Source organism: Parasteatoda tepidariorum, chromosome 7, assembly GCF_982258835.1.
Source record: "Parasteatoda tepidariorum strain Cologne lab strain chromosome 7, Ptep-v5.0, whole genome shotgun sequence".
Lineage (NCBI taxonomy): Eukaryota > Metazoa > Arthropoda > Arachnida > Araneae > Theridiidae > Parasteatoda > Parasteatoda tepidariorum.
In genome coordinates, this window is record NC_141761.1 from 24,239,667 (window position 1) to 24,258,073 (window position 18,407).

The window sequence follows — 18,407 nt, forward strand, 5'->3', positions numbered from 1 at the left end:
CGCTAGTTCTAAGAAACCAGGCCATGAGCTTACAAACCAGTATTTTGTTGGAGTCAGCGGGACGTTGACGTCCCGCTGACGCCCAGATAAGGTGCTTGTCCTAAGAAACCAGACCTTTAGGCTTACTCGAAATAGAATGGAAAAAACAGTTGGTAACATAGAAAAAATGCCATGTTTCAACAGCCAACCAAGATCGATACCCACAATGACGTCACTTTTAGGTATCCAATTATCAATGGGGAAAAAACTCTTTCATTTTTAATTGATTTATTACTATAGATATTCTAATGACTTTCTTAGACGCATCAGTTACAAGTCATTAAAGTATGTGACTACTGCAAAAACATGATGTTGGGCAAAATGCTTGAAATTGGATTAATTATAAATTAACAAACGCTGTGCTCTTAGCTGCTTTCTAAAAATACTATACTTTTGTTTGTACTCCATTAATTTGCAAAGTTATAACAGTTTTTGTACAAGGTCATAACAATGGATAGACTAGGGATTTTAAGTCTCTAATTCTCAAAGTCTTTTAACTGTCAAAATCAGATTTTTTCACATTTTCCACCACCTTAAACACAATATCTCAAATTGTTCTCAAAATAATTGTCTACAATTTTTCACGAGTGCTTATGATTTTAGCACACATGTTTTGAACTACAGACTAAGAGAAAAAAGTGGAATTTCATTTTCAATGCATGTTTTTTCATGTTCAATGCAAGACAAGTGTGGAAATTTTTAAAAAATTTACTTTTTAACTTACACTGATCTTTAATTTAGTAGTATATGCACTTGCTTTTAAAATAATAGATTAAAACATAGTTGATAGCCTTCTTAATAAAATCTTCGAAGGATTTTTTGATTTAGGTGATGGAAATTTAGCGTATGGGAAAAAATTCCTTATTTTTACCTAAAAATGACCAATTAAAAAAAATAATAATAATTTTATTAGCTAGATTTAAAAGTTTTAACTCATAATAAAACAAAGCAAAAAATTCCTTTTCAAATCTTATATTATTTAAAAAAAAAAAAAGATACCTTAAGTAAATTATAGTAAGGTACAGCTTATATTTTTCATTTATTTGCTGTGCTCTGTAATGAATACCATTCATATTTCATAAGTCACAGAATTCCATTCACAAGTCATAGAAGAATAATAACTAAGGTTCAAAAATTAGTATTCAAGCGAAAGTTGCAATACAAATCAAACGAATCGGTAGTAATTAAAATCGGAATTGAAACATCGAAAATTTGTTTGATTACAAGAGAAAACAGAGAGGAATTAATGGGTGATATTAAGAAAATTATCCCCAGTCGAACAAGTTTTGATGTTTTTCATTACCCCTCTTTTGTTTCTTCTTTGCACAAATATTAATGTGCAAGTCCTAATCTGTTTATTTATTTCATAAGGTGTTTAAATCTATATTTCAAATTTGATACTTCCTTTTTTAAAGTTTTCATTTTTTATAAAAATTCTAAAAGCATATATTAATAGTGGTCGTTGTATTATTCGGTGGCATTGCAATGTTCGTAAATAGTTGTTTTCTATTATTTTTCAAGTTCAATGTGTTTTTGTATGTGATTTCATTAAGGTAGAGTGTTGTACAGTGCGTAAAATCGAAAATGGACCACCATAAATAACTTTCAGTTTTAATGACCGAATCTTCAAGTTATGGGACTCAATCTTAAAGGTTCGAAGAGTTTACCTCCAATATGCTAATTAATAAGTAAAGACGATATTTTAAGTTACGAAATCAAACACAAAAACAGCCTTTCTCTAAATAAACACAGATTTTATGACAGATTCGGACTTCTAACCTCTAAGATATAGGGGTGAACGCAATCTGCGAATCCCAATAGTTTGGTCAGGAGAGGGGTTTAGAGTTTAGGGTTTAAAGGGGGGTTAAAGGGGTTTAAAGTCCCTTAATGTTAATTTTGCTTTTCGCACATTTTTCAGATATCTCGAGACCCTTTTAAGCTAATTGAAAAAATTTTACACACAATTATAAAATTTATTTATCCGAAGATATAATTCTATGCTTAAAATAACTTTTAGTAAGTATATATTTTTTATTATTTTACATCATAATATGTGGGAAAAAATGAAAAGTAAGGAGGACAATTTTTACATCATTTCACACAATGTAATTATACATTGTAAAATATAAAATTTGCGCAAAATCGGTGGAATAGTTTCAGGGAAATTGAATTTTAAATATACGATTATTTCAAAATTCGATTTTTCAGTAACTATGACCGATGTTGCTAAGATTTTGTATTTTGCCATGTAAAATTGCATTGTTTAAAATGGTGTAAAAAAAAATTATACCTTACTATTCAAAATTTTCCTGACAATTATTAAATAAAATAATAAAAAATAATAAGACCTTGAACTAACTTTAATTATTTTTCATGGAGAATGTAATAATTCAAATAAATGAGAAATTCTGTGGAAAACACATCATACTTTTACTATTAATAAACTCTTTGTATTAGTGAACAAAATTCGATTTGATAAAAAATAATTTTCAGTTCGAAATATTCGTTCAAGGTATATAGTGTTGCAGCTTGGACCATAAAATCTTACACTAATAGTTTGGTGTACCATAACAAGTTCATAAGGCGAGAACCTTGGGCTTAGGTTCTCAACTAATGAATTTTTTACTTGGTTGACATTGAACATCCATGCAATTTGATCTTATTTTTGTTTTAGAGTTTAAGACTAAAGGGAGTTAAAAGAATCTTCAGCGCAATACGAAATAATATTATGCTTAAATCTTCGAAAAATTATTGATTCGCTGTAAACATAAAGCATTTTACATTAAGAAAAGGAAGATATCCTCGGGAAAATACATTTATGATAGCTGGCATTCAGAAACACCTGTTTTGATTCGATCCAAGGTACAACAAGCATGCACTTTTTAGATTTTATTTTTTTTAAAAAAAAGTTATTTTTCAGAAAAATCTGGTATTTTATTCTATAAAGAATGAAACCGTAATAATTTTCTACCTCAATTCCATTCTCAAAAGTAAATACTATTGAGTTTTATTTTCCAAACGAATTGATTGAAAGAATTATTCCGCTAACTAAAAAATAAAAATAGTGTTTCAATCTAGAACACCTACTGGAACTACACTGGTTATCATAAATTAAGGAAAAATCACAAAAATAGCGATAACTCTTTCAAAAGTAAGCCAAACCGTGCAAAATTTGCATATGTTGTCCACTAAGAGTAGCTGAGTAAAATTGCAATATGCAAATTAGTGGCGCTGCACTCGGCTTACGTCATCTGCCTGGAGCATAAAAGTCCAAGTTTGAGAGAAAGCACACAAATTTTACTGTGATTGCGACATTGAAAATCTGAGATAGCCAATTCGTAATAATGACCTCTAGGCATCATTTGCCTGAAGAACTACGATGGAGAGCCATCGGGAGACTAGAGGCAGGGCAGAGTCAATCAGAAGTGGCCAGATGGCTAAATGTGAGTCCATCTGTGGTTCATAGACTTTGGAGGCAATTTCAAACCACAGATTCGGCATCTAGGAGGTTCAGTCAAGGACGGCCAACTGTTACGACCAGTGCCGATGACCGATATTTGACATTAAGTGCACGCAGGAATAGAACCGCTACTCCGACACATCTTAGATCCTCTCTTGCTGCAGCCACCGGAAGGTTGGTGTCAACGTCAACTGTGCGCAGAAGGCTCCACGAAGGTGGTCTGTATGCGAGACGACCAGCCATTTGCGTGCCGCTCACATCACGCCATAGGAGAGACCGTTTGCAGTGGGCCCGACAACATGTCCACTGGACGTCAGATCAATGGAGGCCTGTTCTCTTTACGGATGAGTCCAGGTTTAGTCTAGAAAGTGACAGTAGACGTTATTTGATATGGAGAGAACCTGGGACCCGTTATCATCCATCAAACATCCGTGAAAGAGATGCATACGGAAGAGGCAGTGTCTGTGTTTGGGGAGGCATATCCTTAGGAGGGCGCACATACCTCCATGTCTTTCCAAGGGGAACCGTGAATGCTCAGGTTTATCGAGACAACATCCTTGATGCTTATGTGCGCCCATATGCCGGGGCAATTGGTGATTGCTTCCTGTTACAGGACGATAATGCAAGACCACACAGAGCTCGCATTGTTGATGATTATCTTCAACAGGAAACAATTACTCGCATGGAGTGGCCAGCTCGATCCCCGGACTTGAATCCTATCGAGCACGTTTGGGATGCTCTAGGGAGGCGTGTATCTGCCATCAATCCGCCCCCTCAGACCCTTGCCACGCTTGCAACTGCTTTACAAGAGCAATGGCTCTCACTTCCTATTGAACTGATAGACCGCATAATTGAAAGCATCACACATCGCTGTTTGTGCTGTATTGCTTCTAGAGGCAATCATATTCCATATTAAAGGTACTTTTTCTATTGCAAACCGATACTTCCAATTTGTTTATTTTATACATGTGCTAATTTCTATACTACTATTAATGTCTGATAATTTCTTTTTATGTTGTTTAATACCTTACTATGTGTTGTATATTGTGGGTAAGTTTCATAAAATTCCATGTGTAATTTCTTGAGTTATCGCGATTTTTGTGAATTTTCCTTAATTTATGATAACCAGTGTATTATACATTATATGACCGACAGAGATAATTCCTGTTGATACAGATAGGAATGAACAATGTATATTGAATGTTGAATTTTTCTACCAAATTGCATAAATAAAAACACATTGGACGATCGTCTGACCTACATGTGATCCAAGCTACAATATTTTTCCTATTTACTGTTCAAATGTAAGTCACTCCAAGTACAAATCGCTCATGTGCTGCAATAGCGGCACAGCTCAAAAAATAAAGTTTTGAGATAAGTGGATTTAAAGTTTTCATTGCTAAGTAAAATGCATAAGAAATGCTTTAGTTTGCTTAAACGAAGATTACCTTCAAGTTGAATTACGAGTTGTGCAAGTATTGCTGCTGAAAGAATGTGTGTTTTCATATTTAATCCTGTTCTTAGTCCAAAACGCGTGTTTTTTAAGTTGTGCCACTATTGCAGCCCATGAGCGAAATGTATATTCATCTTCACTTACTTTCTAACTGATAGAATGTGATATCATTTTCAATGTGTGAATTCAGTTATGTTTTTGTATAGAAATTCAATTAATAGCATATTTACAATCAATAGATGACACGTGATTGGCGGTAAAATTAGCCTGAACTTTTGCTGATCTTTGAAGCCAGGTTCTGTTGCGAAACAAGCTCTGCTTGCTTATTGTGTGAAAGCATTCTTCAAAACTGGTATTTGATCAGATTTAGAGTAAAATTGTTGCAAATATTTCTGTTCGAACTACGGATGGTTGACCATGCAAAGCTAAGCACAGGGCTCTAGGTGTTAATATTCCTCGTAAGATTCATTAGTATTTACAATATAACGCGTTATTTCCCTTTTAACTTTAACTTAATCAGTTTAATTTTATCAGGAAATGAGTTTAAACAACTCCACAAGCATGCTGTGATGCCACCCAAAATATAACAAATGACGATATTTTACACAAATACAGCCAAATAAAAGAAAACACACAAAATATCCCAAAACATTTCGCTTTATTTACGTAGTTATATTAATTTTCCTAATTTTATTTAAGTCTCACAACCTTTTAAAAATTTATAAATTTCAAAAAGCTCTTATGAAAGTTAAAATTGAGCTTAAATTTAAGCACAAATCACAATGCTAAGACTTCGTAGAATATCAAGCCTGCTCACACATTGCCTCGTAAATGTAACATATGCGGAGGGATACATCGGAAGTTTTCTGCACTTCTCTCGGTTTTAGGAAGCTTGTTATTGCTTACATTCATCACCCATTCATAAATCTCAGTTAAATCCGCTGCGTCACAAAATGAAAAAATCATTCAGTATCCTTTCTGATTCCAAACTATGCTCCATTTTTTTTTTCTTCAAATGATCTAATAGTTTTCAAATTTATTTAAATTCCAAATATTATTTTCAAAAAAAGAAAGAAAAGAATTTACTTCAGACATAAACATTTTTCTTTACCAAATGTGAGGGAAGAAAAAAGTCATTGAAATTCTAATAACAATAAAGATAACGAAACAAGCTCCCCTAAACTTTTTTATTGCTTTGCTTCAGCGATAAAAGCATTTTTACAACTGTTGGATTTATTTAAAATGATTCTTTCTTGCATGGACTGACGACAAATTTTTTTTCCAACAATAGAAAGAAAAGAAAGTAAAATAAATTCTTACTTGTCGACGGATTTTTATTCACTGTCTATAAAACATTCCTATGAATTGAATACTGAATACTTCCCTTTATTTATAATTGTATGCTATATAAAATGTGCATTATCTTTGCTCGTTTTGATTTTTTTTCTGAATAAATATTGAAAGCTAATTTCAAAAGCTTAGATATTTACTGTCAAATATAAAGATTAAACATAGTAAATAGGTAAATAGTAGAATAAAGATTAAAATCTATTTCCCAAAGATTTGCTTATTTACTTTCGATGAGAGAGATAAATATTAGCTGAGATATTCAGTGAGTAAGCTATCTATGCAAAAATATCTTGAGTATTAATCTTTATCCGAAGAAAAAATCTAATTTTTCTGAACTATCTATTTACGAAGATCAAACTCTTGCATTGTTTACAAAAACTAACTACACTATGAAAAATGTTGCTGTATAGTTGCCATTATTTTTAGAGTGGAGATAAACTAAATGCATTTTTAAGTAGAAAACTGTAGTTATCGTGCAAATAATTAAATAAAGTTAACATAATAACAGTTGCTTGATAGAATTAGTGTGAATATGTTTCCTAAAAATATGTTTGTGTTTAAACGAAATGATTTTGCAATGAAGCTATTAAACTAATTCCAATATGCATGAAAATATGAATTTTCAGTAAAGAAACGAACAAAAAATGAATGAATAAATAAATAAGACTATACCAAGGCAAGCGAAAATAATAAATTAGACTGAAAACTGTAAAATATTTTAGTTTACATCAGCACCAAAAATAGTGGCAACTATGCACCAAAATTTTTAAGTGTAAATATTTAATTAGTGGCTGTTCAAATATTGCGTAAGCACCTTAAGGAAAAAGGGTTTGCTTATTGCCGCTTACGAGTATACGGGGAGGTATGAGTAGTGCTTGCGTATGAGCTGTGCTTGACTCTAAATCTTCTTATTTTGAATTTTTTTCAAGTCCAAAAAATATAACAAAAAATTTGGAAATTATTAATTTTTTACTAAGTTTTATATTTGTAATTAAATATGAGCAGAGAAGAAGTAGGAAAAAGGAAATTTTTATAAGTTAATGATGATGATGACCCCCACAAATCAGACATATTTGCTTCTTTTTCGAAAAGCGAGGTGACAAGCATGGCAGAGTTAGAGTCGTCTTCTTTTTGTGGCACTTCACCAAATAGAGTCCAACCTATATATGTTTCCATAGCGACTAGACCAGATGATAAGACTTTACGTTGTCCTGTCATTAAAAAAGTCCTATAACATCCACCCCTTTTAGTATATCAACTGGCTCAGGTTTCTCACCCAGATCAGTCAGACTGATTTTAAAACTCTGAAGCTCGTCTAGCCATGATCCTTCGCCGACGGAAATTATATTCTGGCAGATCATTATTTGATCCGAGGCTTCAAAATTGCACCTAAAACTTTCAATGAGATTCGCCAGTCTTATCTTGTAGCACTGATGCTTGTACCACCAAACGACAAATGATTCACAGTCTCTTCTCGCATCGGGAAATAGTCCATTTTTGCAGAGATATCTTTTAAAATATAAGATAACCAGAATCTGGAATCTCACGTGCTTGCACTATTTTACTATCAGAAATTAACTTGAAAGTTTGAAGAAATATTTTAGAGTTTCTGCTAGTGTTAGCCAAATTTATTTCCTTCTCTGGCACATTCACTTCCTCTTTTTTTCTGCACACCTTTGCTTTTGGAGTCTAAAATATCGCGCATTAAAGGCACATGTCTTCTTCAACAAATCACACACCTCAAGAATGCCCGGTAGAGTTGAGCTCGGTGTCCATATGTAAGATATAAAAGGCAGCAGCTTTTATCTTTTAAAACATTTTGTCTTTCAGCTAAACTCATTTTTTGTGCTGAAAAACAGTCTTGAGTGCTGTTTTCCTCCACAAAAGACGCAAGATTTTTTCCCCTCTTGTGTTGCTGTAGTTAATAACCCAAAGGCAGTCGGTATTCTGCACTTGGAAACTTTTAAGTTCTTCCAAGTATCTTCTTTTCTTCTCCTCTGTCCTAAGACCAAAACCTTTCATTGCCAAAGATATCCTTTCTTCACCTTCTACTTCAGTTTTAAGGAAACCCATCAAATTGTTTAAAAGCTCTTTCACTTCGGTTGGTGCACCAGAAGCATTGTTCCAATTCCAGGCTTTTAGGAAATCCTCGGGAAAGCAGGATTCAACCATAGGATACAAAATTAAGCCTCATTTATCTGCAGTAACTCCCAAACCTTCAAGAGCACTTATGTTCGATTCAAGTTTGTCGTACAGTGAAGTAAGAGAGAAGTTGCCCTTTGTCTGCACCGAAACTATTAATTTAGTTAGTTCTCTAACATATACTTCAACCAGAGGATCATCTTTTCCAAAACGTGATTTCAAACTATCTACTGCTTTACTATAATTATCTCCAGTTGGCGGGAAACTCTCAACTACTTCTCTAGCTTTGAACCAATAATTGTGGCTTGTACTAAGTACTGAAATTTATCTCCTGGGGCTATCCCTTTATCTTTATCAATATGTTGGAATTAGCTCCAAAACGGTAACTATTCTCTTAAATCGCCCCCAAATTGTCTAACATTGTAACTTTGGTAAGGTACATTTTCTTCTATAGTTGTTTGCTTCGATTGATTCTGACGGAAGTTCTCTTTGGCTTATTCTCGCCAACTCTATTTCATTGTCAATTCTCTTCTTTTTTTTCGAGTTCAAATTGTCTTTTTTTCTAGTCTTTCTTCTTCTTGTCTTTATTTTTCTAGGCGTTCTTGACTTTGTCGTTTTCTTTCTTCAACAGTCGTCACCAAAATTTCTTTAACAAACTCAGTATCATTCTTATAATCGACACTATTTAAAAAAAAGCCAATCTCTTCTAGTTGTTAACAAATTACACATAAAATAAAAGTACGCTGTATGATTCAAAATATTGCTAGTGCTACTCACTTTATCTTAATCTCAGATTCTTCCTGATTAAGTAGATATTTTTAACTAAAAGAATCAAGCAATCATTAAAAAACAACAAAACGATATATTTATTTTTCATGGAACATCGACAAAGTTGCCATTCTCTCAAAAGTAAAGCTTAATAAGAATATTACAATAACTTCAGATCTCTTCAATTAATAAATTAAAAATGTAACAGTAATAGTATTTAGGGAAATAAAGAAGCATGATACCAGAAGTAACTAAAAATGTCTTCCTTTTAAAACTTTTTTATACAATTTTTCCCACTTAAACAGAAGGAAAATATACTTTCCTGATAACAATTCTTCCGTTATAACAGATGGCTAGTTATTTTTCAATCTTTATAAATATACAGTTCATATATATAATATAGTATAATATCTTTAATGTTACGATTTTGATAGTGACTTGGAAATTAGCCGTAATGGTGGATTTATCGTTATATGCCATATTTATTATATCGAGCTTTTACTGTATGTTTTCATGTGATTGCATATTGCATAATTTATCTATCGCCCGCAACGTTTAATTATATTGCCCCTAAGATTGCCTCTAAATTGATAAAACTTAACTGTTAAAGATTGCCTCTTGAATCATTATAAGATAGCACCTTAATGCATAAAAAATCGATGCTTCGATCAAAATATATTTAGAATATTCTCTTTTTCATTTTGTTTAAAAAAGTTTTTGTTTGAAATTTTTCTGTTCTTATATCCAAAAAAGCCCCAGTTTCTGCGATGAAACGCCTGTGCCGAATTAATTTGCACAAGGCGCTTTGGCACACATTCCAATGTAAAAGGAGCGAAGTAAGCAGCTACCGGCTGCCTCCCCTAAGTTTGTTGTAATACAGTAGTTGTAGTCGTGATTGTCATGTGAAAGGATTGCCTGCGGTCTTCCGCAGCTTGTGTGAACTTACCTCTGTTATGTAAATAAATGTTATTATTATTATAGTTCATCGTAGTTCAATTCGTCGTAATCGTGCACAATTTTTGGTGCACATGGCCGGGAAATGGCCTAAGAAACCACCGATTTATCATATTAGTTTTCGTCGTCGTTTTCGTTCGTCGTTTCGCTGCATGATTGGGGTAAGTTCGTTGCGTTTTCTTTTGGAATAGTTAGAAATGTTAAATTTCTTCATTGAATAATTTAGTCGTATATTTGAAGGTATTCGTTGAATAAGGTAATTTTGAATTAAGGTGTAGTTTGAGAATTTTGAAATGCAATTCGTATAGTTAGTATGTGTTTAAATTTTCGTTAAAAATAGGAATTTGTTATATTGTTATATTATTGGAGATATTTGAATTATTGTATATCTTGCTTTCGATTTGTTTAGATAAATAATTTAGTTGGATATTTTGAATGAATAGTGCTTGAATAAGGTTATTTCGAAATAAGGCATGGTTAGAGTATTTGGAATGTAATTCGTATTGGTTTTGATTTTCGATTTCATTTCAGAAAAGAAATTTGTTAGAATGTAATATTATAGGAGTGTTATTTAAATGGTTGTTGGTTACACTTTCGATTTAGGATTATGAATTTCAGTGTTTATTATTTGTAATTTTGTTTTGAATGCGTTTTATTGCATTTATTGTTGTTCTTAGAGTGAATTGAGGTTGTGACTGTTATTTGAGTATTTGTTTTGTAATTGAAATAATAAGTTTAAAATGGATGCGGCAAAAAAGGCTTTGTTAGAAAGAACAATTAAAGCTAGGGCTGTTTCAAGATCGTTAGTAACGAAGCAAATTAAAAAACTTGAAGCAGAAATAGATAATAGTTCCGATAAAATAATTGTTAACGAAACATTTTTACAATTAGTTGCTAAATTTGAAGAGATGTGTAAACTTGATAAGGAAGTTCAGGATTTAATTGATATTGATAAGTTAGAAGAAGAAATTGAGAGTCGCGAAGATTATCGTGATAAATTTGTGTTGTGGAAATCTCGCGCTGAGCGTTATTTAGCTGCAAACCCGAATACAGCTCCTCAAAATCTGGCGGAAACTCAACCATTAACTACTACTACAATTCCTCAAACTAGCCCGGTTTTAATAAACCAACCCCGTTTGCCCAAGCTTACTTTGGAATCATTTTCGGGTAAGAATATTAGTAGTTTTCCTAGTTTTTGGGCTAGATTTAAATCTGCAGTGCATGAGAATTCGAGTTTAAATGATATAGATAAATTTTCATATTTAAAATCGGTTGTTACAGATGATGCGGAATTAGCAATACAAGGTTTAACATTAACTTCAGAAAATTATGTAAAAGCGGTTGAAATTTTGGAAAAAAGATTCGGACGCAAAGAACTTATAATTGATTATCACATGAATTGTTTATTAAATCTGACCCCTGTCCGGAACTCGTTTGATGTTATTTCATTGCGTAAATTGTATGATCAGTTAGAAGTCAACATTCGAGGATTAGAATCCCTTGGAATCTCACCCGATTCTTATAGTTGTCTTTTGTTTCCGATAATTATGAAGGTTATCCCTTCTAGTTTAGCTTTAGAGTATAATCGAAAATTTGAAAAAGGGGATTCTAAGATCACTAATTTAACTCAATATCTCAGACAGGAAATAGAAAGTACAGAAAGAACTACTGCATTGTTAAAGAATCGAAATGAGTCACAAATAAAAAGTTCGCCTTCATTTTCTAATAAATATTTCAATACGGCGCCACGCAGATACGCGAATATGAAACCTAAGTATCATTCGGAATTTCATCCCCCCTCTAATCATAACAGGCAGGCTGGAAGAGTATCGGCGACTGAATTAATGACATCTGCGGTTTTTAATTGTTTATTTTGTTCGGAAAAGAACCACTCTTCTGATTGTTGCGAGAATTTAAATGTTCAACAAAAAAGAGACAAATTAATTAAGGAAAGGAGATGTTTTTTATGCTGTAATATTTCTTGCAATGTAAAAATGTGTAAGAAAAATAATTGTTCGTTTTGTCAAGGGCGTCATGCACGTGCGATTTGTTTTAAATTAGAGAATTCTAAAAAACAAAATTTATGTTTAGATTCGAAAGAAAAGGGAGTTGATGTTAAAACTACCTGTTCAAATTCTGTGGTAAATAATAATAAAGGTGGGGTTTTGCTGCAATGCGTGAAGGCAGAGATTATTGGTAGCTCTTCGTCAGATAAAATATTTTGTTTATTTGATAATGGAAGTGAAAAAACATTTATTAAGAAAAACTTGTCTCGCAGATTGGGATTAAGGGTGTTAGGCTCAGAAAGGTTAAAAATATATTCATTCGGATCTAAAGTGCCTAAAAAACAAACTTGTCGTAAGGTAGAAATTAGGTTGAGGAATTTATTGAATGGAGATGAGGCGATGATTGAGGCAGTGGAAATCGAGGAAATTTCTAGAGCTAATATTACCCTTCCAAATCCGGATACATGGAAGGAAATGGAGTCAATGGGAATTAGATTGACATTTAGTAATGATGAATTGTTTGAAAATTGTGAAATTTCATTGTTAATTGGTCAGGATTTTTATTGGTCTTTAACAAAACAAATTAAAAGATTGGATTCCTCACTGGTTGCTATTGATACCAGTCTTGGTTGGTCTCTTCAGGGTAAATGTGATGAGCAGAGTGTTTGTACGTCTGTAAATTTGGTTATTAATGAAAATGAATTAATTTCGGCTGAATTAAGGAAATTTTGGGAGTTAGAAAATTTAGGAATATTTGACAAGGATTCGGTGAATTTAGGTAATAGAGATGAAGAGGTACTTAATGAGTTTGATAATTCAGTTAGTTTTGTAGATGGTAGATACCGTGTAAGCTTGCCTTGGAGACCAGGAATGAGAGAAGTTTTGAAAAATAATGAAAATATTGCTCGTAAGCGTTTTGAAAGGTTATGTTGTAGGTTTGGGATGGATCCAGAGTTGCATTGTGAATATAGGGATGTAATCGATGGTTACATTAAGGAAGGTATAGTTGAGCATACTTCATGTGATTCTTTGAGGGATAGTACGGGATTTTTTCTGCCCCATCATGCAGTGATACGCAATGACAAATCTACCAGTAGACTGCGTATTGTATTCGATGGATCTAGCCATGAAGATGGGTATGCCTCGTTAAATCAAAGCTTATTTACTGGTCCAAACTTACATCCTGATATTCTGGAACTTCTTCTACGTTTTCGGAAAAATCCTATAGCGTTTACAGCAGATGTAAAATCTGCATTTCTTCAAATTGAACTTGATAATCCTGATAGAAACTTTACTCGTTTTTACTGGGCAGATGGCTTGAATGGTAATCCCTACATTTTGAATTTTACCAGAGTTCTATTTGGCCTTAGGCCTAGTCCATACCTTCTTGCAGCGACTTTGAAACATCATTTTAGAAAATACAAGGAACAATTTCCAGAGACATTTGAGTTATTAAATAGCTCGATTTACGTCGATGATCTAATTTTGGGACAAAATAATATTGAAGACGCTTTAAGTACTTCCAAGGAGTGCTTGCAAATATTTAGTGATGCGGGTATGTTGTTACACAAATGGACCACTAATTCGGAAAATCTTGCTTTGTTATGGAAAAAAGAAAGTATTGAAACACAGCACTCTAAAAACACGCTGGCTGATTCCAAACCTTCAATTAAAGTTTTGGGACTATCGTGGGATGCCGAAAATGATCTAATATATTTTGATCCGAAGGACCTTTTAAAATTTCTGTCTCGTAAAATAGAATCAAAAAGATCAATTTTGCGTGTAGTCGGACGAATCTTCGATCCTCTCGGTATACTAGGTCCATTCGTCATTAGATTGAAATGCCTTCTGCAGGAACTTTGGTCTGCAGGACTTGATTGGGACTCGGATCTTCCCCCTGAGCTACACCGCAAGTGGCAGAAGTGGAGTAGTGAGGCGGAGGATTTGACTTATATTAAGATACCACGTTATTATTTGGGTGAACCGAGTAAAAAATTAATGAATTTGGAAATGCATTGCTTTTCCGATGCACGCAAAATAGCTTATGGAACAGTTCTTTATTTGCGCTTTGTTACTTCAGGTAATAGCATAGAAACTAGTTTTATTTGTTCGAAAAGTCGTGTAGCACCATTGAAATCGCTAACACTGCCACGATTAGAGTTGACAGCAGCCCTATTCTCAGCCAGGTTAGCCAAACAAGTATCGTCTTGTCTTAAATTTGAAAGCAATGTATATTTTTGGACTGACTCACTCATTTCGTATTATTGGATACGTGGTGATTCTTCAACCTTTAAACCATATGTCAAAAATCGCGTTGAAGAAATTCAGACACTTTCTAATCCAAATCAATGGGGGCATTGTCCAGGAAGGGACAACCCAGCTGACATTATTTCACGAGGTACATCCGCTACCAAACTATTGCATAGTGAATTGTGGTGGAACGGGCCAGCATGGCTCAAACAACCACCAGATCAATGGCCAAACCTCCAACCCAATTTTGATTTAGACTTAAGTTCAAAGGAACTGGAACATCGCTCCAATGTCCATGTGGCTATTACCAAGCAGAGAGAACCATTTGTCGACATAAATCGATTCAGCAGTTTAAAAAGACTTTTAAGGGTAACTGCTTGGGTGTTACGATTTGTGAACAATGCTCGAAATATTAATAAATCTACAAACTCGTGTCTCACGGCGGATGAGATACAAAATGCAGAACAATTTTGGATAAAAAGTATTCAAAACGAATTTTATCCAGAGGAGATATCGACTTTAAAAGACAATAAGCAACTTCGAAATAATTCTGAAATAAAAACTTTAGTGCCATACTTAGATGAGGACAATATATTGCGAATTACCAGTCGATTAAATGTAGCAGATTTGTACTTGGGTGAAAAGCATCCAATAATTCTTCCTCGGCGTAGTAAATTTGCCGAGTTGCTTGTGATTAGGGAACATGAACGTATTGCTCATTGTGGTGTATCGGCAACTTTGACTCAAATTCGAAAAAATTATTGGATACCTAAATGTCGTCAGCTAGCAAAATCAATTATTCGGCTTTGTCTCATTTGTAAAAAATATAATGCCAAACCAGCTGACCAATTAAGTGGACAGCTGCCTCAGGACAGAATTTCTCAATCTCCCCCTTTCCAAATTGTGGGAATCGACTTTACAGGAGCAATACTCGTAAAGGACAGACAAGACGCACTGTTTACGTGTGCAGTCACGCGTGCTGTTCACTTAGAACTTGTATCAGATATGTCAACTAAGTGTTTTCTCCTTGCGTTCCGGAGATTCCTCTCCCGTAGAGGAAACTGCAAGATTATATATTCGGATAATGCGCGTACGTTTAAGGCTGCTCAGAAGGAGTTAGCTTATTTCACCAATATTTTGAAGGACAGTGAATTTCGACACTTCATCGCAGACAAGGGTATCCACTGGAAATTCATTGTTGAACGTGCCCCTTGGTGGGGTGGATTCTATGAACGACTAGTTAAAACCATAAAAGAACCCTTGAGAAAAATACTAGGCAAGGCTCTACTAACATTCGAAGAACTTTCGACCGTACTCGCAGAGATCGAATTAATTGTTAATAATCGACCTCTTACGTATGTCGAAAATAGTCCAGGAGAGCCTGAACCTCTCACTCCGGCTCATTTCCTCGAATTAGGATATGGACAATCAAAATATCCCCTCCATTTCATAGAACTATTAGATTCTACTACTGCAAGGGATTCCTACAGTAAAAGAAAAACTTACCAATCTCTCCTTGTTAAACAATTATGGAAACGATGGAAAGAACAATATTTACTTCAATTAAAAACTAATAACCAATTTAAAACTTCATCTATTCATAAAAATTTAAGGGTTAATGATATTGTTCTTATTGAAGGAAATGTTAAATCAAAATTGTTGTGGGAATTGGGGATCATTCAGGAAGTATTTTTAGGTAGAGACAATTATGTCAGATCTTGCTTAGTTAAAACTTCTAAAGGCAGTTTTAAAAAACCTATACAGCTTCTTTATCCTTTAGAAATTAATTGATAAATTTTACTAATTTTGTTTCTATTTTGCAGATAAGAGTAACTTAAATAATTCACTTCTTTTTTAACCAGTTTGAAAGCCTTAAGTATGTATACACGTTTAAAAATATTTTGCTCTTTGTAATTTAGTAGAATTTTTCTTATATATTCATTTTGCATCGTAATGTATGTTTATTGTATCTGTAATAATTTTTTGTAATTGTTTGTGAATAGTCTCATTATGATAACTGTTTTAGTTATATCTTTATTTTGATAAGTATTATTGTAAATGCTTAAATGGTATTAATTAGGTGAACATTCTGTTCACCGGTGGGGTGTGTGCCGAATTAATTTGCACAAGGCGCTTTGGCACACATTCCAATGTAAAAGGAGCGAAGTAAGCAGCTACCGGCTGCCTCCCCTAAGTTTGTTGTAATACAGTAGTTGTAGTCGTGATTGTCATGTGAAAGGATTGCCTGCGGTCTTCCGCAGCTTGTGTGAACTTACCTCTGTTATGTAAATAAATGTTATTATTATTATAGTTCATCGTAGTTCAATTCGTCGTAATCGTGCACAACGCCTATATTGTATAAATCTTTAATTTTCGTGTGTGATAGATAAATTTAGTAACTTTTTCTTTTTTCTAAATTCAAAACATAACGCTGCAAAAACTAAGATTAAATCAAGGAAGAATAAGAAGAAAATAATGATTACTAAAAATATGTTTTAGAGAATTATTAATCTTAAATTAAGTATAGATAATCCAGAATATATTCAACAACAAAAACAATGCAAGAATATTTTATTTCTTGCGACAAATATGTCACAACTAATGCATATATTTTGCATAGTCAAGATAAATTCTCATTAAAAAATAGTTAACAACCAATATTTATCTTTTTCGCGAAACTATTCTGCTGGGGACGCTAGGGACAAGACAACAATCATTTTTAATTTAGTGTCCTTCGCTCCTTCATACTTCGCTATTGCTTCAATTATAATTCTAATTAGTCATGTGACGTAACTTATGGAAATTACTGTAATCGAACAAAAAATTCAAGATGTTTTCAGAAAAAATTTATATTGACGTAATATTTTCAAGATCGAGGGGACATTTTTCTACTACATTTACTACATTTTTCTTCTTTAAAAAAAAAAATCGTTCCTAAAAACTCAATTTGTTTCACCGATTTTGTCGCATTTGAACCAAAAATTTAAAAACAGTGAAATTAAGCTTCACATAAAAAGGGTTTCTACCTCTCTTCATTTTTCTGTTTTTCAAATTTTATAAACAATACTGATGAATCTTGTTTATAATATCCCTAGATAAGTTACACGAAGTTAATGTTTTCTTAGTGCTGCCATCTACAGAATATAAAATACATTAAAACAGTTTAATGATAAAAAGAATGTAATATGGAAAACCTTTCGCACATTCCTTATAGCCAAAAAATAAATTGATCAATAAAACAGATGAAACAAAACCAGCTCAAGGAAACACTAAAATAACAAATACAGCAAGTCTTTTTAAAATGTGTAACACTATTGATAATAACATTTTATCGCGCCATTAGATCTATGTGACTAAAATCACTGAATCACTATAAACATAAATAAAAACTGGAAAAAAAAATTATTCATAGAAGCTATCCAGTTGAATAATGCTAATAAGATTAGTCATAGGTATATTTGATTTAAATATTAAAAATCTTTAAAAAAAGATCTTTTTTTCTGAAAAGAAATGTTTTTTTTTTAAAACAAAAATTAGCATAGAACTTTTTCTTTTCTAATTTTTAGCGATTGTAAAACAATAACACACGACCGAAATTTATTAGCAAAAATTAAAAAAAAACTCTAAAAAATTTACGATCATAAAAGTTTGAAAGGTTTATAAAATTTAAAAGTTAAAATTATAGAAGTTTTTTTTTTTCCATCAAAGAATAGAATCGATTTAAATTTTACTTCATATTTTATGATTATTATAATGTTACCATCTTTAATCTAAATAACAGAATACATATTATAAATATAATTTTCCTATAAACTTATTATTTAAAACCTTTCATCTGGACAGTAAAATCTAAAACTTTTTTAATAATAATAAAAATTACTGCTCAAAAGGAACATAATTGTATCGGGAAGAAATCAAAATCAAACCATTTCTTCGATAATCTAATAATTTTTACCTAAGAATTAATACGATGAATATATTAATT

General features: G+C 32.7%; 1 protein-coding gene across 1 annotated transcript; it reads left to right on the plus strand.

Moving 5' to 3' along the window:
• Positions 1-10,906: 10,906 nt before the first annotated feature.
• LOC147806958 (uncharacterized) lies at positions 10,907-16,213 on the plus strand. The gene is made up of 3 exons (XM_087168716.1): positions 10,907-11,333; positions 12,504-15,911; positions 16,062-16,213. The coding sequence occupies exons 1-3, from the start codon at positions 10,907-10,909 to the stop codon at positions 16,211-16,213; spliced, it is 3,987 nt and encodes a 1,328-aa protein (XP_087024842.1).
• The last annotated feature ends 2,194 nt before the right edge of the window (positions 16,214-18,407 follow it).

What these genes read in the sequence shown, in the direction of transcription:
- LOC147806958 (XM_087168716.1), top strand. Translation starts at nt 10,907, where the DNA reads ATGGATGCGGCAAAAAAGGCTTTGTTAGAAAGAACAATTAAAGCTAGG. An exon ending in TACTTTGGAATCATTTTCGG is followed by an intron (nt 11,334 to 12,503) that starts GTAAGAATATTA and finishes TCGGATCTAAAG; the next exon opens with TGCCTAAAAAACAAACTTGT. An exon ending in TACTGCAAGGGATTCCTACA is followed by an intron (nt 15,912 to 16,061) that starts GTAAAAGAAAAA and finishes TTCTTATTGAAG; the next exon opens with GAAATGTTAAATCAAAATTG.